General features: G+C 33.9%; 1 protein-coding gene across 16 annotated transcripts in view; it reads right to left on the reverse strand.

Moving 5' to 3' along the window:
• Nucleotides 1–24,259, reverse strand: part of CSPP1 (centrosome and spindle pole associated protein 1) — a 133,643-nt gene that overhangs the window by 79,203 nt on the left and 30,181 nt on the right. For 5 of the 16 annotated variants that reach the window (XM_041769304.1, XM_041769303.1, XM_041769313.1 and 2 more), the window contains 6 exons: nucleotides 19,157–19,260; nucleotides 18,410–18,433; nucleotides 14,076–14,156; nucleotides 12,815–12,916; nucleotides 11,407–11,846; nucleotides 106–204 (listed from right to left, as the gene is read on the reverse strand). In XM_041769304.1, coding sequence (XP_041625238.1) covers nucleotides 106–204; nucleotides 11,407–11,846; nucleotides 12,815–12,916; nucleotides 14,076–14,156; nucleotides 18,410–18,433; nucleotides 19,157–19,260 — 850 coding nt within the window. The remainder of the gene's footprint in view (nucleotides 1–105; nucleotides 205–11,406; nucleotides 11,847–12,814; nucleotides 12,917–14,075; nucleotides 14,157–18,409; nucleotides 18,434–19,156; nucleotides 19,261–24,259) is intronic. The other 11 variants (XM_041769314.1, XM_041769305.1, XM_041769315.1 and 8 more) reach the window with 9 other exon arrangements.

The raw sequence follows: 24,259 nt of genomic DNA on the forward strand, positions 1-24,259 counted from the left end.
GTTATTAACATACTATACCTTTCTACTTATTCAGCAAGCCAGTTTTAGCAGGTGCTGTTTCACAGTGTAAGGACTGAATGGCAGAATTTATATTATATACTATACCTTTTATTTCCAGCAGATGAAATGCGTATGTTTGACTGCTCTGTGACATCACCACCATAGTCCTTAGGAGGCACATTCCCTCGTCTGTTCCCGTACATCCTTAAAAACACATTTGCTTATAAAGCTTGCTCCACATACAGTGGACCTTCCTATAACCCTTTGGTGTTTTTACATTTGATATGGAAAATGTTAATGGGAACAAAGTGTTATAATGAAGTTTTACTGCAAACACATTCAAAAATTAATTTGAAGGAGATTTACTTCACGTATGATTTCCTGGTTAATAGGAGAAACTGAGAGTTTAAATTCAATATTCTTTAAAATAAAGTTATAAATTATTTCAATATAACTTCTAACTTTTAATTGCAAACTATGCATATACTAATACTTTCTTATCATTCATTTAATTCAAAAAATTAATTAGTACCTACTACATGCCAACTACTATTTATTCTAGGCACTGGTACATGAACATGGTCCTTGTTCTCATGAAGATTATAGATCAATTTTACAATGAGATCTCTTTTTTAAACAAAATTCACAGATTTTAGAAATTACTTCACTGCATATACAAACCTTTTTGACTTAAAAATATGGCAGCTGTCTTACCATTAGATTAAATCAAATATAGCAAGGCACAACATTTGCTGACACTGTAAATCACATGAAAGAATAAATAGTAACAGGTGAATGGCAAACATTATAAACAAATAGTCTGATACATGGGTTAAAAATGATCACTTTACTCACAAGGTCATAGACAACATAAAAGAAAGATCAGAATTTCTTTTTCCTTAAAAATCCTTTTCTGAAAATCATCTTAAAATTTTTTCATTTAATCTTTTTTCCACTTGGCAAACATTGATTTCTTTAGCTTAATTCCTCATACCAGAGAAACCAACATGACTTTCTATCAGCATCCATGAATCAGCATTTCACAAGTTACATTTCTTCATGTGGTTGTTAAGAAACTATTTTCTCTCAAAAAGACTACTAGAGAGAAATATAGCTGTTAAAGTATTATTCAATATTTAGGTGAATTTCATTTTCACATTAAGAAAAATGGCAATTTTTAGAAGAAAAGGAACTTATTCTCCACAGAGCCAGCATAGAAGTCTTTTCTCATTTGTGTCCATCACATAAGCACTGTCAAAATTATCTAGATAATTGAAAAGACTATCCAAAATACATCTTCATCATAACTGACTTGGCATGATACATAAATAGCTCCCATTTTTTAGCCATATCTACAGAACTCTCCACAAGCCCTTTCAAAAAGCAATGTCAAATTATTTCAATTTACCAATGCATAGCTGATTTAATATCTAAAACCGATGTGCTCAAATCTCTGTTTTAAACTGACATGTCAGTTTGGTGTCTCTCATTCCCTATTTCTACCACTTAAAGAACTAGTAAATACAAACTCTGATTCAAATTTGTAATTAATAATGCCAGGCAACCAGATTTAATTATACCTTTCTATATTAAACATGCATGAACAGGAAAGAGTTAACAGCATAGGCCTAAAATTGTCAACCTTTAAGAAACCTATTTGGGGGCACCTGGATTGGTTAAGCATCCACCTTCAGCTCGGGTCATGATCACAAGACCCTGGGATCAAGCCTCGCAGCAGGCTCCCTGCTCAGTGGGGAGCCTGCTTCTCCCTCTCTTCCCCCGCTCACGCTTTCTGTCACTGTTCTCTCTCCCAAATAAATAAAATCTTTTTTAGAAAGAAAGAAATAAGAGAAAACAAGACCTATTTGGAAGCCTGGCCCTGATAAACTGATAAAGAGTGAGTCATGCCTAAACTATTTCTACAAACAATACAGTTTATGCTGAAGATCTGCTTTCCTTCAAGAAGCTCAGAATTTTCATATATCCTCAAAAAAGGGTGCTTATGTGACCAGACCTCAATAAAAACATTGGGTACTGAGTCTCTTATGACCTTTCCTGTTAGACAGCATTTCACACATGTCGTCACAATTCAATGCTGAAGGAATTAAGCATGTCCTCCTCTGTGACTCCACTAGGACAGAACTCTTGGAAACTTGTGCCTGCTTGCCCTCAGACTTTGTCCAAGCTCCTTTTTCCTTTGCTGATTTTATTTGGTATCCTTTCGCTGTAATAAATCATACCCATAAATATAACTACATACACAGAAGTCTTGTAAATCCCCTTAGTGAATCACCAAACCTGGAGGTGGTCTCCCATGACCCAAAAGACAAAAGTAAGTAAATGTGTTGATGTGGCAAAGTGGTGCCTCAACAAATAAAAGTTTTCATATACAGAGAAACAAAGTTACAAATTTTAAAAAACATACCTTGTGATTAAACGAGAATTAAAGGCTACTTAAACATACAAAAATTCTTTCTAAAATTTATAGCTTGTGACTTCCTGCATTTTCAGTTAAGTTCTCTAAAAGCAGTATTTCGACTTTGCAATTCTACCCTAACTTTATGCAGTTGTACTGAAAATATGCTACATCCAAATCATCTGTATTAAAAAATGTTTCATATGGGACGCCTGCGTGGCTCAGTGGTTGAGTGTCTGCCTTCTTCTCAGGGCACGATCCTAGGACCCCAGGATGGAGACCCACATCAACCTCCCCTTGGGGAGCCTGCTTCTCCCTCTGCCTATGTCTCTGCCTCTTACCTCTGTGTCTCTCATGAATAAACAAAATCCTTTTAAAAATAAATAAAAATAAAAAATGTTTCATAGGTTCTTCTGCATAAATGGCTTAATAAAGTAAGCATCATAAACACAAAAGGTCATTTTCAAGTCCATTCTAAATTAAAGAAATTTAAGAAATTATTTATGTATAAAGTCATGATCTCTGTTAAATTCTATAGTAAAATCACAAAGATTTTCTAACAAACAATAGGGAAGATAGCTTAAGGTGTATTCACAACAGGCTCTGTGCTAAGCATGAAACCTGCTGAAGATTCTCTCCTTCTGCCCTTTCCTCCTACCCTATACATACTTGATCATTTTCTCAATCTCTTAAAAGCAAACAAACAAACCTTTACCGAGACAGTGAAGTTCTCCAGAAAGAAATTGGTGAAAGCCAACGGTGTTTTATCATTTCTATCTCCTCTCTTCAATCCTCTCAACATTAAGGGAGACCAACAAATGGTAATAGCCAAAAATAACGAACTCATTAAATTTCTAAGAGCAATCTGATTCTAATTAAAGTCCAAGAGTTCAATTTGGGTCCAGTTTGTCCCTGAGAAGTCCTTTCTGTTACAGCTTTAAAGGCAATACCAAATAAAAACTATCCCTAAGACTCAGAACCAATCTACCTAAATATTTTATGGCTTTAAATCCATAGATTCACTATTCACACCTCAATCCACTAGATTTTGTCAGAAAGAGACCACCTCAAAAAAGAATTTGCTCTTTGACATACCAAATCAGATTTAACTGAAGTAATTTTAAAAATTATAAGCGGTTTTACCATCCTATCACAAAAAAAAAAAAAAGTTACAAGTATGTTAAATGGAAAAAGGTTTTTCTCTATTTCCTGAAAGACATGAATCAACAACTTTACTGAGGTTCAAATCTCAATGCCCAAAGAGACTATGTATAAGCTATAGGTCAAATTTACTCTAAAAATTAACACACGTTTACCTTAAAAAAAAAAAAAAAAGTTAGTCTTACAGAAGAAAAGCAAACTTTCTAAAACCACTGGTTGTCCCAGCTAATTTAAATATGAATGAACAACTCCTAAATAATGAATAACTTATTTTCCTTAACAAATCACAGAATCAAACTACTTTAGGAACAAATTTACAATGTTTGTGCTATCAAGAATAGCACATCATAAAAAAATATTTACCATCTGTTAGTCCTGGATTTATATAGCTCAGAGAGAGGGGGGGAAAAATCAAAAAAATTAATAAATAAAATAAAATAAATAAAAAATAAATAAATTTTTAAAATTTTTAAAGAGGGGAAAAAATCAAATTTCTCCTTACTTAAAAAAAATCTTCTAACTCATAAAATGGCTATACCACCTTGTTTTTATATAAAGAATTTCTCTAACACAAATGAATTCTGCTATTAGGGGTACTCTCCTAATACTTAGCTGTTAACTGTGGGTTACCATTTTTCTCACTGTTTTCTGTTGTTTTATGATTTTATTTGCTTTAAATCAGTATGTTTTTTCTATTATCAAGCCCATCTTCAAAATGGAGAAAAAAGTTATATTAAAGAGGCCATTCCAGAGATAAATGAAAATTACTATATTTTAGAGAAAAAAAATCAAATAAGTTCTAATGAGACAATTCTCATTTACACCTTACATATTAAGCATGCACATTTCTTAGAATGAATCACATTAAGCAAGCATGTACTCATCTATGTGACTAACACACAGATTCTAATTTCACATGGAATGTTATTTCAGAATTTTATTAAATGACTATTAAGATTACAAACTAACAAAAATCAAGAGTAAAATAGAATGGGAGTGCTAACTGCATTAATTACATTAAAACTTTTAAAAGCATTTTTTAAAGCTAAGTTTCTTTTACTCATTAACATTGGTTATAAAATAAACACAGTAAAGTAATATATTAACTTCTACAGGTCAAGTTAATAAATAATAAAGACCAGGATGATCATATTTAAAAAGAGCCTACAAATTTCAAAGTATAATGAAATACACCATTACCTTCAACCTCTAAAAGTTCGTAAAACATAAATTTTAGTCAAATTGTGAATATTTATAAATAAATAAGACATACACAAACACACACACATACACAAAGAATGTAAGTGTCAAGCAAAATACTAACTACCTTGTTAACTATTTTAAAACACTGCCGGTGATTAATGATGGGTTCAGAAGTGTAACATCATTCCTAGGCTTTAGCTTTCCCATATTTAAAATGGGCACAGTAGTTCACTAATGAATACATTATGGAACATGAAATCGTTTATGGGATAATTAGAAAAAAAGTGAGACCAAAAATATAAAACTCAAAAATTGTTCAAAATTAAAAGTGGAATTTATCATATGCTGGCTTTAAGAAGAAAAGAACAAGAGAAATTTAGAAAAATGAAGGAAAATTAATTTTGTACTTCTCACAGTTATAACTATTTTTTGTCAAGAACTTCTGGTTTATAATATTACTAATGAATACTTAGACTAAAAACAAGGAACAATATTACACACCGTATGATAAAGGATTAATCCATTGACAGGAAATAACAATTGTAAATATGCACCCAAAATAGGATCACCAAAGTACATAAAGTAAATATTAACAAACATAAGGAGAGAAATTGACAGTAATATAATAACAGTAGAGGTGTTTAACACCCCACTTACAGCAATTGATATCATCCAGACAGAAAATCAGTAAGAAAACAGTGGCTCTGAAGAACACATTATACCAGATGTACTTAACAGATATATAAAGAATATTCCATCCAAACATAGCAGAATACACAATCTTTTCAAGTGCGCATGAAACATTCCATAGGATAGATTACATGCTAGGTCACAAAACAAGTCAGAATGAATTTAAGAAGACTGAAATCCTAATCAAACACCTTTTCCAGCCACAACAGTATGAAACTAGAAACCAATTACAAAGGGAAAAAAGAAAGAAAAAAAGAGAGGGAGAGAAAGCAAGCAAGCAAGCAAACACAAAAAATGTGGAGGCTAAACAACATTCTACCAAGCAGTGGGTCAGTGAAGAAATGAGAGGAAATCCAAAACACATGGAGAAATATGACATAGTGAAAGCAGTTCTAAGAGCATCTACAGTTTCACAGGCCTACCTCAAGAGACAAGAAAAAAAACTCAATCTAACCTTATACATAAAGGATCAAAAAAAAAAAAAGTAACAAACCCATGGGGCATCCCAGGTGGCTCAGCAGTTTAGTGACACCTTCAGCCCAGGGTGTGATCTGGAGACCCAGGACCGAGTCCCCATGTCAGGCTCTCTGCATGGAGCCTGCTTCTCCCTCTGCCTGTATCTATGCCTCACTCTGTGTGTGTCTCTCATGAATAAATAAAATCTTTTTAAAAAATAAATAAATAAATAACCCAAAGTCTGCAGAAAGGAAAAAACAAGATCAGAGCAGAAATAACATGGAGACTTAAAAAACAATAGAAAGGATCAATAAAGAAAGCTGTTCTCTGAAAACAAAATTGATAAACCTTTAGCCAGACTCATCAAGAAGATAATAAATTTATTTTAAATAAATTCAGAAATGAAAGACAAGTAACAAATAACACAAACATACAGAGAATTTTAAGAGACTACTATGAAAAATTACATGCCAACAAATTGGGACAACCTAGAAGAAATGGAAAATTCCCAGAATCATATAATTTTCCAAAACTGAATCAGAAAGACTCAAAAAATAGGAACAGATCAATTTCTAATAATGAAACTGAACTACAGTCAAAAAAGTTCCAGCAGGGGTGCCTGGGTGGCTCAGTCAGGTAAGTGTCTGCCTTTGGCTCAGTCATGATCCCAAGGTCCTGGAATCGAGCCCTTCATTAGGCTCCCCGCTGAGCCTGCTTCTCCCTCTCCCCCCCGCCCCCGCTCATGTGTACTCTCTCTCAAATAAATAAAATCTTAAAAAAAAAAAAAAAAAAAAAACACAACTTATAACAAACAAGTCCAGGACAAGATGGTTTTCCAGGGAAATTCTACCAAATAATTCAAGGATGGTTCGATATATGCAAGACAATCAACCTGACACATCACATTAACAAAATGAAGCATAAAATCCATATGATCACTTCAACAGATGCAGAAAAAGCATCTGACAAAATACAACATCCATTTATGATAAAAACTCTTGTTAAAGTAGGTTTAGAAGGAACATACTTCATCATAATAAAGGCAATACGTATAACATAAAGCTATAATACAGATATTAAAATAGACATACAAGTAAAAAATAAAAATAAACTTAAAAAAATTTTAAAGGCCATATACGAAAAACACATGATGAAAACTGAGAGCTTTTCCTCTAAGATTGGGAACAAGACAACGATGACCATTCTTGGCACTTTTATTCAACACTGCACTGGAAGTACAAGTCACAACAATCAGACAAGAAAAAGAAATAAAAACCATCCAAACTGGTAATGAAGAACTAAAACTTTCACTATTTGTAGATGATGCCAAACTATATACAGGAAGTCCTAAAGATTCCACCAAAAAACTATGAGAACTAATAATCAATTCAGTAATACAGCAGAATAGGAAATTAATATAGAGAAATCTGCTGCATTTCTATAAACCAATAATGAGTTGGCAGAGAGAAAAAAAAATTTTCATCCTATTTACAATTGTATTGCATTAAAAAAAAAAAAAAAAAAACTAAGAATACATTTAACCAAGGAGGTCAAAGACCTACACTGTGAAAACTATAAGACTCTGATGAAAGAAACTGAAGATGACACAAATGAAAAGATACCCCATACTCATGGACTGGAAGAAATAATATTGCTAAAAATGTCCCTACTGCTTATAACAATCTACAGATTCAATGCAATTCCTATCAAAATGCCAAAAGCACTTATCACAGAATTGAAACAAATATCCCTAAAATTTGTACCGAACCACAAAAGACCCTGAATAGCCAAGAGAAACTTGAAGAACAACAACAAAGCTGGAAGCATCACAATCCAAATTTCAAGATAGTACTATGAAACTATAGCAATCAAAACAGTATGGTGCTAGCACAAAAATAGACATATGGATCAATGGAACTGAACAGAGACCCCAGAAATAAACCCACACTTACACAGTCAATTAACATATGACAAAAGAGGCAAGAATCTACAATGGGGAAAAAACAGTTTCTTCAGTAAATGGTTCCAGGAAAACTGTACGACTACATGTAAAAAATTAAAACTGAACCACTTTCTTACACCATACACAAAAATAAACTCAAAATATATTGAAGCCCTAAACATGAGACCTGAAGCCATAAAACTCCTAAGAGGAAACATAGGAGTCTCTGGGACATTAGCCTTAGCAACATATTTATGGATAGGTCTCCTGAGACAAGGGAAACAAAAGCAAAAATAAAGTATCAGGACTATACCAAAATAAAAGGCTTTTATACAAAAAGGAAACCATCAATAAAAGAAAAAGCAACCCACTGGAGATATCTGCAAATGATTCATCCAATAAGGGGTTAATTTCTAGAACATATAAAGAACTCCTACAATTCAAACCAAAAACCAAATAATCGGATTAGAAAACAATCAGAAGACCCAAGTAATCATTCTTCCAAAGAGACATACAAGAGACACATTAAAAGATGCTCAACATCACTAACCATCAGGAAAATGCAAATGAAAACCAAAATGAGATATCACCTCACACCAGTGAGAAGGGCTAGTATCAAAAAGACAAGAAATAATAAGTGCTAGTTAGGATGTGGAGAAAAGGGAACTCCCATGCAATGTGTTGGGAATGTAAACTGGTGCAGCCACTATGGAAAAACAGTAGGGAGATGGCTCAAAAAATTAAGAATAGATATACCATATGATCCAGTAATTCCACTACTGGGTACTTAACTAAAGAAAATGAAAACATTGGGACATCTGGGTGGCTTAAGCGGTTGAGTGTCTGCTCAGGTTATGATCCTGGAGTTCCAGGATGGAGTCCTTGTATTGGGCTCCCTGCATGGAGCTTGCTTCTCCCTCTGCCTGTGTCTTGCCTCTCTCTGTGTCTCTCATGAATAAATAAATAAAATCTTAAAAAAAAAAAAATGAAAACATTAAATTGAAAAGATACCTGCACCTCTATGTTTATTGCAACCTTACTTATAATAGCCAAGTTATGGAAGCAACTCAAGTGTCCATCTATAGATGAATGGATTAAAAAGATGTGGTATAGATACAGAATGGAATATTAGCCATAAAAAAGAATGAGATCTTGCCATTTCCAAAAATAAGGGTGGACCTAGAAGGTATTATGCCAAGTGAAAATAAATCACGAAAAGAAAAATACCATAGGATTTCATTTATATGTGACATCTAAAAAACAAACGAACAAACAATAAGAAACAGACTCGTAAATACAGACAATATTGTTGCCAGAGGGTAGGGGCATGGGAGGAAAGAGCTAAATAGGTGACAGGGATTAAGAGATACAAGCTTCTAGTTATAAAATAAATAAGTCACAGAGATAAAAATACAACACAGGGAATATAGTCAGTAATATTATAATAATGTTGTATGGTGACAGATGGTAACTACATGTATTTTGGTGAGCACTGCATAACGTGCAGAACTGTTGAATCCCTATGTGTGCATCTAAAACTAATATTAACACTGCATATCAACTATACTTATTTAAAAAAATTAATAAATGGTTAGAGCAAGAGGCCAAATGCAGTTACATACTTCTACAGTCTCAAAAATTTCACAAGTAGCCATTTTTCTTATCAACCACTCTGCCTCCTAAGGAAAAACTACTAAATGATAGATGTGAATTTTGATTTGCTGCAATTAAGTTATCTACAAATCTGAAATACAGAAATTCAATTTTAACCTCATGCTAGAGACATATGTAGAAAACCTTACATCTAGAGATATAAGTTTATGCATTAACAAAATGGAAGTAATACAATGATTTAAATTTGAAGACATACTTTCAAATATTTTAAGACATGTTACAGGAATTTTTTCTCACTCATCCTCATGTTTATCTATTCTTAAAATACTACTTGGGGAAGATTATATGAAGAGAGTTCATTTTTTCATTTATGGAATACATAAGAAAATAAGCTCTCAAATAATTAGGCTGAAATTCATTTGTTCAAGTATAAAATTATCACAGGATATAAATACAAATATAATAGATTAAAATATATTTTAAAAGCAATCATCGTAAGTTTCTTGAAATTCCAAACTTAAAAGATAGCATTATATTACACTTCAAAGAAAAACAGACACCACAAAGAAAAAAAATGGTTTCATGTACAAAGGCAAAACCAAGAGTCCAAGATTACCTGCAGTTCTCTATTTGAGAGCTCTTTTAGTTTTAGGCAACCTTTGACTATCTTTAGGTATAAACATTTTCAAATATAAAATGTTATAGGATTTGGAGTATTTTCTGAAGTACAGTTAGATTCAAATCAGATGTAAATGACAAGTAGCATTGCAAAATTCTAATCCTCCACTCATATCACTTAAATAAGGATGATTATTAAACAGATTGGGTGAGCAGGCCATCATAGCTACAGAACAAAGAGTAGAAGATGACAAACTATAAAGATTTTGTGTTATTATTAATGACTAGAATACTTAATGTACAGCATTACGTCTCAAAATTTTCTAAAATATTTAAAAAGTAATCTATTTGGACTAAAGAAACAGATCCCATAAAATCTTCAAAATTTAAATTTAACCCTTTCAAGTTAACAAGACACTGACAAATATGGAATCCTGCCATATTTCTATCTCCCAAAGTTTGTGACAATACAGCAAATTTTAAGTATTAAGACAAATGACTTAAGAAAACAACCCCCCCCCCATAGCAGTTAAGAAATTACAAATAGTGTCCCCAAAATAATCATCCCAAAGAACTGAAAAGCATCAGAAAATCTGATAGTAAAAACCTGGTATCGTTTCACTTAAATGTTGAATACGTGACTTAAAAACAATGAAATATATTGATAAATGTATTTAGAGCATAGGAACATTAACGGAATAAGCTGTATTTCATCTACTTTAAAACGTCTTATGTATCCATACTTTAACATCTGAATCTGGGATTGCCATCAACCTGGTTTTTAGTCAAGTTATTGCAATGTGGAGTTCTTTTTTTCTTCTGTCAGTCGTCTAGGGGCACTCTGAATCTGAGACAACCCTAACCCTGAATTCTTGCCTAAAGGTTTTTTAAATACTGTCAACATGAATTTCAGACTGCAAACCTGAATCAGTACTGGCTTACAGATCAAAATCTCAGAGGTGTTTGGTTTTTTTTTTTTAATCCTCCCATTCAGTGCAAAGGTTGAAACATGCAAGTTTCCTTTCTGTCCCCTTCTATGAAAAAGTTTATTTCCCATTTAATTTTACACGAAGGTTGTAGTCTTTCAGTGTCCCAGTTTGATTACGGGTCCCTTTTTCCCCCATCTGGAGGTTTTATTTGTTCCTTCAATGGCACATAGAAAATAGCGGTACAACTTCAAACTGATAGCATCTTAGAATTAATCAAATATGTAGATAAATGAAACTGCTTCTCCCTAACATACTGATAAAAAGTAACGACATTAATACTAAGTAAATAAAGAAAATAAATATAAAATTGTAAATACCTGTCATTTGTATACACTCTCAAAAGTCTTCTATCAAAATCACTTTCATATCTAAACCTCTCGTCCATTTCTTCACTTACTTCAGGATCTTGATCTGGTTTATAATACTGTCTATCAAAAACACGATCGTCATTAAACCTGCGAAATCTTCTATCTGGAATGTCAGCTTTGTTGGCAAACCTTTGATGCTTTTTATTGGGTATGCCCACTTCTTCATTAGTTTTTTTAATGATTCTTCTATTCCTTAATTCAATTTCATCATCTAGTTGTCGATATCTGTCTTCCTCCAGTCTTCTTTGGTTTAGAAGCTCTTCATATGCCTCCGAAGGAGTTAAGACATTTCTTCCAAGACCCCCTGAATTTTCACAAGATGTCTGTATTTGTGAAGATAAATCAGGCTTACCCTGACAAATAGGTTTTTTATTTCTTTGATTCTTCTGCTAGTCAATTAAAAAAGAAAACAAGAAATAGATCTTAGTACAATGCTATTTCTTAGAAAGTAATTAAACTCTCAAATGATGCTTAGTCTACTTACTATCTGAACTCCAAGGTTTAATTACCAAAAGAAATAGCTTATCTTTAGAAAAAAAACCTCAAGGAAATGCTATCTTCAAAACTTACTAAATATCATATAAACAAGCAACAGCAATATGGGTAAATAGCTACAAAAAGAGAGGATAAATTAAATGCAAATTCCTATCCCAGGAGATATTAGGCATATTTTGGCAGGTAATACAGCTTCAAAATACTTCAAATTAAATTCTTAATACAAAAAAATATAGAAAGTGGTCAATTTTTTGGCCCTACTGATATCAATCCACTATTCTTAAATTTGGAAAAAAATATATATCTAGAAATTGTCAATATTTTAAAAATCACTCAAAATAAAAACTAGGGGCTCCTGGGTGGCTCAGTCCACTAAGCATCCGACTCTTGATTTTGGTTCAGGTCATGATCTCAGGATCATGAGATCAAGCCACATGCCAGACTCCATCCATGCTGGGCATGTAGTCTGCCTAAGATCCCCTCCCTCTCCTCCTGTTCCTTCCCTGCCTTCCCCCCTCCCCTTACTGTTCACTCACTCTCTCTCCTCCCCCCCGCCAAAAAAATTAAATACAAAGTAAAAACTAAACACCACTTAAAGCCAATCTCTAAAATTAAATCTCCCCCGTGATGTTAAAAAGTAGGGTAAGTTCAATATGTGATAAAACCATTTACCAAATATTAAAATTCCCCAAAAAAATAAAATAAAATAAAATAAAATTCCCTGTATTTAGTTCCATTTGGCTTAATCTTTACAATATTCACGTAAAAACCAAGTGAAATGTTTAACATAAAAAAATATTTTCAAGTAAGTACAAAATATTCAACCTCTGGCGTTAAAGATTTACTTTAAAAGCAAACCTACCTCGGTACTACTCTTTTCTACCTGTCTGAACCTGTCAGTGGATTCCTCCTTACCCCTGAGAAATTGATTGTATTCCTTGTTGCGTTCAAGTTTCAACCTTTCCTTAATATAAAAACCAAAAGGTAATGTTAAAACTCCAACTTCAGGAAAAAGTACCTTTATGTCTAATCAAACTCAAACAGACTAAGAGATCTTACCCCAAATCAAGCTTTCTTAATAATTTCAAGGATACAAGTAGTTGCAAGGCACAAGAGAGACAGGAAGAGGTCTCAAACCACCAATGCAATTCCCCATATCCTTTCTTGCCACATGAAAATAAGCATTACTACATGCTTAGGTGCAGGTTAATACAGGCAGTCTTTAATAGAAGGGAGCTGCTTCCATCAAAAAGCATTCATAAATAAATCTGTCCCACTAGTAAATGCATAAATGTGCTTGCCAGGAGATGTTATTAGCATGTTTCCAAGGAGATCTGACCAGGTTACCTTCCTTCTTTCCTTCTCAAGACACCTCCTGCCTCTATTCCCCCATCTCACTCACAAAAGACCTACTACTAATCATTTCTTTCACAAATATCAAGAAGGTTGATTACATTATAAACATAAAAAGGTAAAATTATCACAGACACTAAAATATTATAATGTAAATGTTCTGTTGAAACACATGCTACATTAGGAAATGTTTTTAAGCCTTAATATCTCCAACTATCATTGAAAAAGCACAATCTAAAAAAAAAATTAAAGATTTAACTAGGTCATCTTTTGAAACTTATTATGTTTGTCTTATGTACTATGTCATGACTGGTGACCTAGCTTGGATATTGAGTCTCTACCAGAGGCATGCAGTGTTTTATCACTACCACCTCTGAAAAGTAAGTACATGTATTCATAGAGCGATAGAAACACATTCAAAAAGCCCCAGACCTCACCCCACATCAAAGCTCAGTATACTCTCATCCACTTATGTCACTGAAAACCCTGCTGCACAGCATTAACTTCACAGAAACCAATGCTGAAAAACGTAAATTCTAAATACTCGATTAATTCACATATTAAACATATATCACATCATTATAAACATTATGTTCAAAAGTTCTGTTAAAAACAGCACAACTAGAGACCCCACAGATTTTTTTAAAAGGCATATATTCAAGAATGGGAAATGATATAATCTTCTGCTTGTATTTAAGTCAGGAATTCATTCTTTAATTATTTTGATACCTCAAAAAACTAATACCCACAATAATTTCCTATCCACTTACCTTGGCAGATAGCCTCTCATCAATAGGAAGAGAAACTCCCAGAGTAGATGGATCTGCTTCACTTGTGGACAGAAAATTTTTCTGTACGTATACACATTAAAAAAATATTAGTTTATTGCCTTTATAAAATGTTTCATAAATGTGTCTTTACATTCTATTTTCTAAAATATTACATTATACAGAGCAAAAGAATGAAATGGAGATGAAGACAAAGTACAAAAACAAATAGAAAACAGAATTTTCTTCCAATCAGCAAGTCCCTTAAGAAGAGAATCACATCTTAATTTTCATTTGCAACATATATATACTAGATGATTAAAAAGCATGGGTAAAAGTAAACTCTTACCCAATTTATATTTCTTTTCTAAGCCACATATTCCTCATTCTCAGTGTTCTACTATTCTTTGGCAAACTTAAGGCAAATTCAAACTTCCTCACCAATATTCATTCACATACCTGCTGCAGTAATGTTTTTTACTAATTTTCCTGCAATAATTTATGAGGGGATGTCCACTCAAATGCCAAAAGATATTAACTATGAAGACTGTTTCCTTATGTGTACTTCCATTCTGTTCATTAAACATTCAGATAACAGTGTATTAAAACAGCATATGACCAGGAATCACAAGACTGGACTCCAGGACTAGCCTGGACTATTATATATATACAATATATAATAAATATATGATAATATACTTACTTAGTATAGTAAATACTTAGTAAATTTATTTTAATAAGTAAATAAGGTATCACTGAGTCTCAATTTACAAATAAGTTGTGGTACAAAAGCTAATTTGAAAGTTGGTTGTATAGAACTCTAAACTTATTTGTCCAAAGAAAAAAATAGAATACCTGAGTAGATCCCTGAGTCAGTTTAACCCCTATATAAAAAGTACACTATAAACCTAGCCATTTTCTACAGTTATACATGTATAAAAAACATACTCAGAGTTCCAACCCTAGGAAGACAGAGATACAGCATCCCCACTCCTTCATTAGGCAATTCACACTCCCAACAGAGGCCCAGAATGATGTTTGAAATTTTCACGACAACGAAAAAAAAATAAACAATAAGGACCATATAGTGAGCTATTCAAAAAGCTGAACTTTAGACATTGTCTCATTCATTCAATAAATACTGATTGCCAACTATGTACCAAACTGTTCGATATATCTGCGATTCATCAGTGAAGAAAAAGAAAGATCCCTGCCTACCTAAAGCTTATATACAAGCAAAGAAAAACAAGAAATAATAAACATAATGAAGAGTATGGTATGTTAGAAGATGATATTGAGTGTTGTGACAATTAAAAAGAACAAACTACAGTAGTTCAGGCTTCTGGAGGATGGGAGTGAAAAGAACAGAAATCTAGTGTTCCCTTTTGGACATGCTCAGTATAAGATACCCTTAGATTTCTAAGATAGGTAGTCAAATAGAAAGTGTGAGGTTCAGGAGAGAAGTCTGGACTGGAAATATACATTACTAATTCAAATTAAAAACTGTTCTTATGAGAATATGTTCTCTCTGCACTTTTATATTTTTTTTAAAAAAGATTTATTTATTTATTCATTCAGAGAGAGAGAGAGAGAAAGAGAGAGGCAGAGAGGGAGAAGCAGGCCGGAAGCCCGACGCGGGACTCGATCCCAGGTCTCCAGGATCACACCCTGGGCCGCAGGAGGGCCGCTGTGCCACCGGGGCTGCCCTCTTTGCACTTTTAAATGGTCAAGTGTCTTCTAAAAACTGGAAAGAAGATGGTAGTTGTTTAATGGTTCTCGGTAAAATTTAAGCATTTAATTTTTTTAATTTAAATATCTATGTAATTCAAAAGTCTAGAAGCCACAAAAAAAAAAAAAAAATCTAAAAAGAATAGGATTTGGAAACTACAGATTCTAGGGGTCAAAGAAGCCACCTACCGTAATCCTATGTAATTTTTTTTCCCCCGTGCGTTCCTTTCCATGCCCAGGTACCTTCTCATACATCAACCAAAATTTGTCTCTTGAATATTAAGGAACTATTGCTCCTCTATCACAACCACATTCTTGATAACACAATGTTGAAAACTCCTTTATATCAATTTGAATTTAAAGATTTGTATTTCTTGATCTTTTTCCCGTTTATAAATGCAATTTCTTCCTATGCTTCCTATCATCATTATTTTTTAAAATCTTATATGTGAGACACCTGGGTGGCTCAGCGTTTTGAGCATCTGCCTTCGGCTTAGGGCGTGATCCTGGAGTCCGGAGATCAAGTCCAGGATTGGGCTCGCTGCAAGGAGCCTGCCTCTCCCTCTGCTTATGTCTCTGCCTTTCTCTGTATCGCTCATGAATAAATATCTTTTTAAAAAATAAAATCTTATATGTTATGGAGGTTCCTGGGTGGCTCAGTCGGTTAAGCATCTGCCTTCAGCTCAGGTCATAATCTCAGAGTCCTGAGATCAAGCTCCCTGCTCAGCAGGGTGTCTGCTTCTTCCTCTCCCTCTGACCCTCCTCCCCACTTGTGCTCTGTCTCAAATAGTCTTTTAAAAAAAATAAAAGGAGGGCAGCCCCAGTAGTGCAGCGGTTTACCGGCCGCCTGCAGCCCAGGGTGTGATCTTGAGGACCTGGGATCGAGTGCCACGTCGTGCTCCCTGCGTGGAGCCTGTTTCTCCCTCTGCCTGTGTCTCTGTCTCTCTCTTTCTCTCTGTGTTTCTATGAATAAAATATTTTTAAAAAAATACGTAAAAATAAATAAAAGAATAAAATCTCCTATCTACAAAGTAATGTAAGATCCATGAGTGAAAATGGCAGATATCAGAGGAAAACCCCACCCAAAAAGGAGTGGTGAGAGAGGGGGAGAATACTGAAGTACAAGGCCAGGGAGATAGGCTAGAACATGAAAGACTTCACATGCCATGCTAAGGAATATGTATTTTTATCCTGAAGGTCAGTGAGGAGACATTGAAGTATTTGTAATGGACAGGATGATTCTACAAAGTAGGGTGAAGAACAGATTGAAAATTAGTGGAAGGAGAGGAGCTAAAAATCTGTAGCAGTAATTTGAAATAAACAATAAGAATCTCTAATATGCAGAATAGTCCTAAAACAGTTACCAAGCTCTTCACAGGCTGCTTAAGAAAGTATGCTTCACACATACCAAATTAAAATCTAATCTAGGGGCACCTGGCAGGCTCGTTCTATAGATCATGCAACTCTTGGGATCCCTGGGTGGCGCAGCGGTTTGGCGCTGGCCTTTGGCCCAGGGCGCGATCCTGGAGACCCGGGATCGAATCCCACATCAGGTTCCCGGTGCATGGAGCCTGCCTTCTCCCTCTGCCTGTGTCTCTGCCTCTCTCTCTCTCTGTGACTATCATAAATAAATAAAAATTAAAAAAAAAATAAAAAAAATAAAAAAAATAAAAGATCATGCAACTCTTAATCTCAAAATCATGAGTTCAAGCTCCACACTGGGTGTGAACCCTACAGAGAGAGAGAGAAAGAGAGAGAGAGAAAGAAAATAAATAAATTTCCTTTTTTAAAAAATCTAATATGATCCTACCCTATCTACTTACATCATTATTTTTTACTACTCTCAAAAAGAATCTACTCTAACCGACTCAGACTGGCAAATCACATGTTTCATTCATACAAAGCAAAAGCCTACCTTCCAAGTCCTTCCTTCTCTACTCTCCATCTGAAAAGCTTCTGCTCCTTGATCTGCCCTCCAGAATATCCAAATTCTATCCATTTTATATGTTTTACAAAATAACTCTTTGAGGTCTTTCCTGATCAATATAGCCTTATCAGTTACCTCAACAACCAGGTTTAAGACCCTTTGAAGACAGATTCTTCTTCATAAGTGCTTAAAAAGTGTTGGTTAAATGAACGGATGTCTGAGATTCTTTTTATTAAGTTCTATAAAACTATTATGTTTTTGTTTTCCAATATAAATTTACAAATGCAATCCATGGATTTGGGTGCAAAAATAGTGACAACATAGTTAAAAACATCTTAGAATATCCTATTATTTTTATTGATCTTAATGTGATTAGCATAATTTGAAGAAAAAACTGGCATGCTGAAAACAAATGACACTGCAATGTCTCTCAAAGATGCATAAGCAACAAAAATAAATGCAAAGCAGGAATCATAAAGAACGCTTGATTGTACAAATGAAAAATTATAATGTATAGACTGCCATCTTGGTAAAAGCAAGGATACAAAATGTTATCATTCAAAAGTCTCAAAATCACAAGTGAAGTTATTTTCATTAGTTTGAGAGCAAAATCATAAATGAAAATAATTGCAAGCTAAAAATTAAAAAAAAAAAACAAAAAACATTTTGCAGGCAACCCTACCTTCCTTTTTGCTTGTGTAATACCCTGAAGTCAAAGAAAACAAACCAATGATAAAATACATTCAAAGTTCTTTCTCTCCATGTGCAAATCAGAATAAGTAAGAGATCACTTATACATTTGGAACAAAAATTACAAAGTATTAAAAAACTATAGAATATCTTGGGATGAGTAGAAACATCATGATTGTTTAAAATAATTTGATAACCTAAAAAGTACACTGCATTTCAAAACTTAAGAAATCTTTAAGTTTAGCAATTACATAATTTAACCAAATATAGTTAAAACAAGGGTTCTGCTAAGTAAATAGATTAAACCATAAAGCAAAGACTTTGGCAGCTGAATAAATGAAGTTTTCATAAGCTTAAACTGGCAGGAAAATAAGTAGCAATAGAATTCCATGTGTCATTTTAATCCACAGTCATGGGGAATTGGAGGAGTAGGGAATTATAACAGGGCTATTTTAAACCATGATAACTCTACAGAAAACAGGAACAATCAGAACTCACAATCTCATTTAAAATAAAAAACCACTACCCTACTGTAAAGATCAAGAATCTGTTATTTCATGGCACCAGTCCTGAGCATCAGTTTTTTTCTACCACTGTCACATATAATCCCTTAACTTTCACTATAACATCCTACTGTTAGATATCAATGAAAATCTAAAAATTAACACACATAACCTTAGAAAATAAATTTAGATGAATTCTGAAGCCTAAGATCCAGCTAACTAACAGAATGTATTACCTGAGTAAGATAGCGTCTGTAATCTTGCCTTAATTCTTCTTTTAGTTTATGTTTCTTCCGTTCATAGTCTTCCCCAAGTGGTAAACTTAATCCATAATCAATTCCTAAAAAGAAAACAAGTAACACAGCTCACTTTTAAACCAATCCCAATTTCAATACAATCTGCTGTCACCAAAGCACAGTAGGAAAGAACACAGTCATGTTGATTCTGAGACTGGGATCAGGATAAGAAATTGTTTATTTAAAATGTTTCAGCAGTTCATACATTCACACCTATGGAAAATATCCCTCCCACCCATGAAATCCAGTCACCCAGTTCTCCTGCCCAAAACAACTAACGTTACTGTTCTTATATTTCCTCCCAGAGACTTTACACATCTATAAACAGAGACTTTTAAATTACTCTGTGTGCATATATCTGTATATTTACTTCTTCCCCCTTAGATACATGGTTCTGCATTGTTTGGCAGCTGGCTTTTTCACAGAGCACAAAACTAAAGCAAAAGAAAGCTGATTAACTTTATTTCTTCACTTAATGCTACTGAAATTCTATAAAAATAAATACCTACCAAAAAACATATCTGCAACAATTTTTTTTTTTTTTTTTTTATGATAGTCACAGAGAGAGAGAGAGAGGCAGAGACACAGGCAGAGGGAGAAGCAGGCTCCATGCACCGGGAGCCCGACGTGGGATTCGATCCCGGGTCTCCAGGATCGCGCCCTGGGCCAAAGGCAGGCGCCAAACCGCTGCGCCACCCAGGGATCCCTATCTGCAACAATTTTAAGGTCTGTTTTCCAGTTTGTGAAAATTAATAATGTGATTTGTTTTACTCTAAGAATATCTTTGTTACAATATGTTTCAGAAAAAATTATCAAAACTTATGTGTGGGGGGAAAAAAAAAAAAAACTAAGTGTCGCTGAGGCTGAAATTTCCAAAAACTTTTAAAGTTAAGCCACCAAATTCTGATTTCATATAAATTGATATTTTTATTGTAAAATATACATAAAATTTACCATTTTAACTGTTTTCAAGCATACAATAATTCAGTGGCATTAAGTATATTCACAATACTGTGCAACCATCATCACACACACAAAACTAAGGCCATTTCCAGAATTTTTTCATCATCCCAAACATAAACTCCACAGAAGGATGTTAACTTTTTTAAGAAAAACTTTAATTTTGAGTCATGTTTCCTTACGTAGAGTTCAAATTCAAATTACATTTTGAGGTGATGACAATAGTGATGGCTGTACAACTTGTAAATACACTAAAAACCAGAGTTGTACAATTTCAATAGGTAAACTTTATGGTATGTAAACTATATCTTGATAAATCTGTTAAAATTAGATTATATACTTCCAAAATATTTTAATAGTAAAATACTATGTCAAGAAATACAGATACCAGATGAGTATTTAGATTTTTGAAGCTCCTCTCCTTTTAGTCCTACTATATAATACCACAATATTAAAAATTTAACATTTCTTTTTTTTTTTTAATTTTTATTTATTTGTGATAGTCACACAGAAAGAGAGAGAGAGAGAGAGGCAGAGACACAGGCAGAGGGAGAAGCAGGCTCCATGCACCGGGAGCCCGATGTGGGATTCGATCCCGGGTCTCCAGGATCGCGCCCTGGGCCAAAGGCAGGCGCCAAACCACTGCACCACCCAGGGATCCAAAAAGTTAACATTTCTAAATGAAATAATTCTCCTTAATGATTCAGCTACAAAGAACACAGATGAAATAATTAACCATAGTTTATAAACTGGTATGGGTATCACTATTTTTGTGTCTTATTCCCTCATAATGCAGCTAAATGATGGGACTTTTCATAAAAGTGTCATATAACTGCTTTATTACATCACTGAAATATTTCAGGGGGAAAGGTCCAAGCAATATAAATATAAATGGATGTCTGCTGATTTTATGGAATACTAAATTCCACTTTCTACCATAAACACCATGGAATTCTCTTGATAAACACTTTTAGCCTACATAATCCTGATAATAGTGAGTAAAGCAGGTATCCTTAGGGATGCCTCTCACTCATGCTCCCAACTCTCTCCTAAAAGAATTTAAAACTATCCCATAGCTTAGAATTTTAAATCATACAAGAAAAGCATTCTTTCCTTTCTATGTGAGGGAACACAGAAATCTAAACCTTAAAGATACAGAATTTAAGCCTAAAGAGAGAAATAGTTTTGATTCCCACATTCAGAATGCAGTATCACACATAGAGCTAAACTATAAAGTCAATGAAGGTAAGGCCGTGTTTTATTCAATTTTATAATGCCTGGTATATATATTCAAGAAATGTTCAATGAGTAAATGTATAAATGAATACATGAATGAATGCCTAAATAAAAGGAAATAATGAGAGGCAGAGAAAAAGCACACAATTCTAATTTATTTCTGCTTTTAGGCAGTCTGCATGGACAGGAAGTATGATCATAACTAGTAACTAAAGTTGCTTATCTCTAGTCTCAATAGATATCCTATTGTGGCAAGGAGAAAAAGAAAATGCTGCAAGGATGATGCCTCCCAACATGTTAGGCTTTCCTACACAGGGAAGCAATAATTTACAACTTTCTGAAAAGTCATTTAAGGTAGGTTTTTAATACAGGTTTTCAATTCTGCTTGGTGGATTTATGTGGAAGAATAGAAATTAAAATGTGATTTTCACTTATAAACTACTATATATACTAAGTTCAATTTCATTTATCAAGAGTATCTGGCTCTTACTATTGACACATAGTATTTGTAATAATTGTCTTAAAAGACATGGAAGAATGCATACGGATTGCCTTCTGAACTACATTAAATTTTAAGATTTAGTCAACAAAAAATACTTTTTAACTGTTATTTTTGTCATCTAGTACCAACATTTTATGGCATTAGAGGTAGGTCAGAGAAATAAAAACTGTAGGAACACTTTAAATATTCTGTTCATTTTAAACTATGCATTAACTATGACATCTCAATTGACTTAATGAACTACGAAACATGGTCAGACTTACTTATTCAGAGCAGTTGTCTTATGATGGTTCTAGTGGCAAGTAAAGCATTAGTGTCATCTTAGGGTCATTTGAAGTGATGTCACTTCAAGTACATCAGTGACTCGAAGACAGTTAACATTATGCTTCAGAACTATATTAATTACAAGTATTAGTTTCTACAGTAGTTTTGGGCTATATAAACTATTCAAAACTAAAGTATGCAATGTTTTTATAATTAATTTACCTAACATAGCACTCATAATAAACACTTTATGTAACAAATTACTATGGAACACTTAGTTTTTTTCTTTTGTTGTACTACCATGAGAAGTTATTACATAAAAACAATCAAAAGACAAATTATAGGAAATAATAATTGAACTTTCCATAAGCAGGCAACTTCTCAACAGACATGATTGCTTTAACTGAGAACACTGTACTCAAACTTTAGTATAAAGAGGAGTATTATACATGACTCATTTGACTTGTACAAAACTAAACAATGGCAGAATGTCTGATATTCATTCACAATAAGAGAAATCTAAGACTACAAATGCTAAAAAGAATGACAATTAAAAATGTAACTAAAAATTAGTCAAAACAAAAAAACAATTTCCTGTTGTCTATAGGACAACAGGAAAATCTTTAACATTAAATGTAATTTTTTAGCTTTATCTAAAACTCAGAGCTGCTCTGCGGTTTAGCACCACCTTCGGCCCAGGGCATGATCCTAGAGACCCAGGATCGAGTCCCACATCAGGTCAAGCTCCCTGCATGGAGCCTACTTCTCCCTCTGCCTGTGTCTCTGCCTCTCTCTCTCTCTCATGAATAAATAAAAGGAAGGAAGGAAGGAAGGAAGGAAGGAAGGAAGGAAGGAAGGAAGGGAGGGAGGTTGGTTTAAGAGACTGAGGCAAGAGGACCTGGAGATTATTGACAACTCTTTTGCTACAAAGAGTCACCTAGTGACTATATTAAGAATTAATATATTAATTAATATAATTAATTAATTAATATAATTAAGAATAGCTGGAGGAACATAAAGGATTTTATAAAATAGGAGATATTACAGCAATGCTTGTATTCTGACATAAATGATCTAATGGAAAGGAAACATAATTTATGATTCAGATGTGGATGAAAACTGATGAAGTGATAATATTTTCAGTGAAAAGGGACAGAATGCTATGTAAGTAGAAGGGGTAGTCAAAGTCGCAATGACAATCTATGGTAACAGGAGACAAGGCAAAATATACAGTACAGATGATGGTGAGCTGGCAGATACAGGGTGGGAGACAAGGGTAAGTTCTAATTGCTTCTATTTGCAGTGAGATACAAGTAAAACCATTGGCAAGGGGAAGGGGAATGGAGTTTAAGGAGGGAGGAAAGAGGAAATGGCTGTCTTGTAGAATAGGATAGCACTAGATTAGGGAAATGTAATAGAATCACCAACAGCAGTGAGGACACACCTTAGGTCAGCAGTCAGTACTTCAAAGAAAGAACAATTACATGGTTCTGGTTTCTCTCTACCCAAATTCAGCTACATACATACCAGCACACAACGAGTGCAGAACTGGATTTAACAAGAGTTGAGATTTTCCCAAATAGAAAATAAGATAAAGGGAAAAAGAGGCAAGAAAGAGGAGAGTGTGCAAGGGAGTCAATATACTGGACACAGAATTTAGGCTGCATAAGGAAGGAAATAATGAGAGTAGGGCCTTTAAGGGAGAAGAATAAACAGACAGTAAGTCCTGGTAATGTCAATTATTTGGTATACTTGTTGGAGGCAAGATACAAAAGAAAATTAGCAGAAAAAACTGGAAGTAGTCATTAAAGAAAATATTTGCAACTTTATTCAGTCACTGGTAACAGAGGTCCAAGATATGACTGTTGGAGTGGGTGGCTGAGGAAGAGTGGAAAACAATATCACAAGATGAAGAAGTCAAGAAACTGAAGAGGTAATAAATGTTTAAGGAATCAGACGAATGGCTTGAATCTGTAAATAACTGCAGTAAGAAGCAAGTGAGCACAAGAGACCAATGTCACAAATTTCAAAGGTGTTGGGATTATAGCGAGGACAGGAGACATGATAGTATGGAAGTCCCA

The sequence above is a fragment of the Vulpes lagopus genome, chromosome 9 (genome assembly GCF_018345385.1).
Source record: "Vulpes lagopus strain Blue_001 chromosome 9, ASM1834538v1, whole genome shotgun sequence".
In the NCBI taxonomy this organism is placed as follows: Eukaryota; Metazoa; Chordata; class Mammalia; order Carnivora; family Canidae; genus Vulpes; species Vulpes lagopus.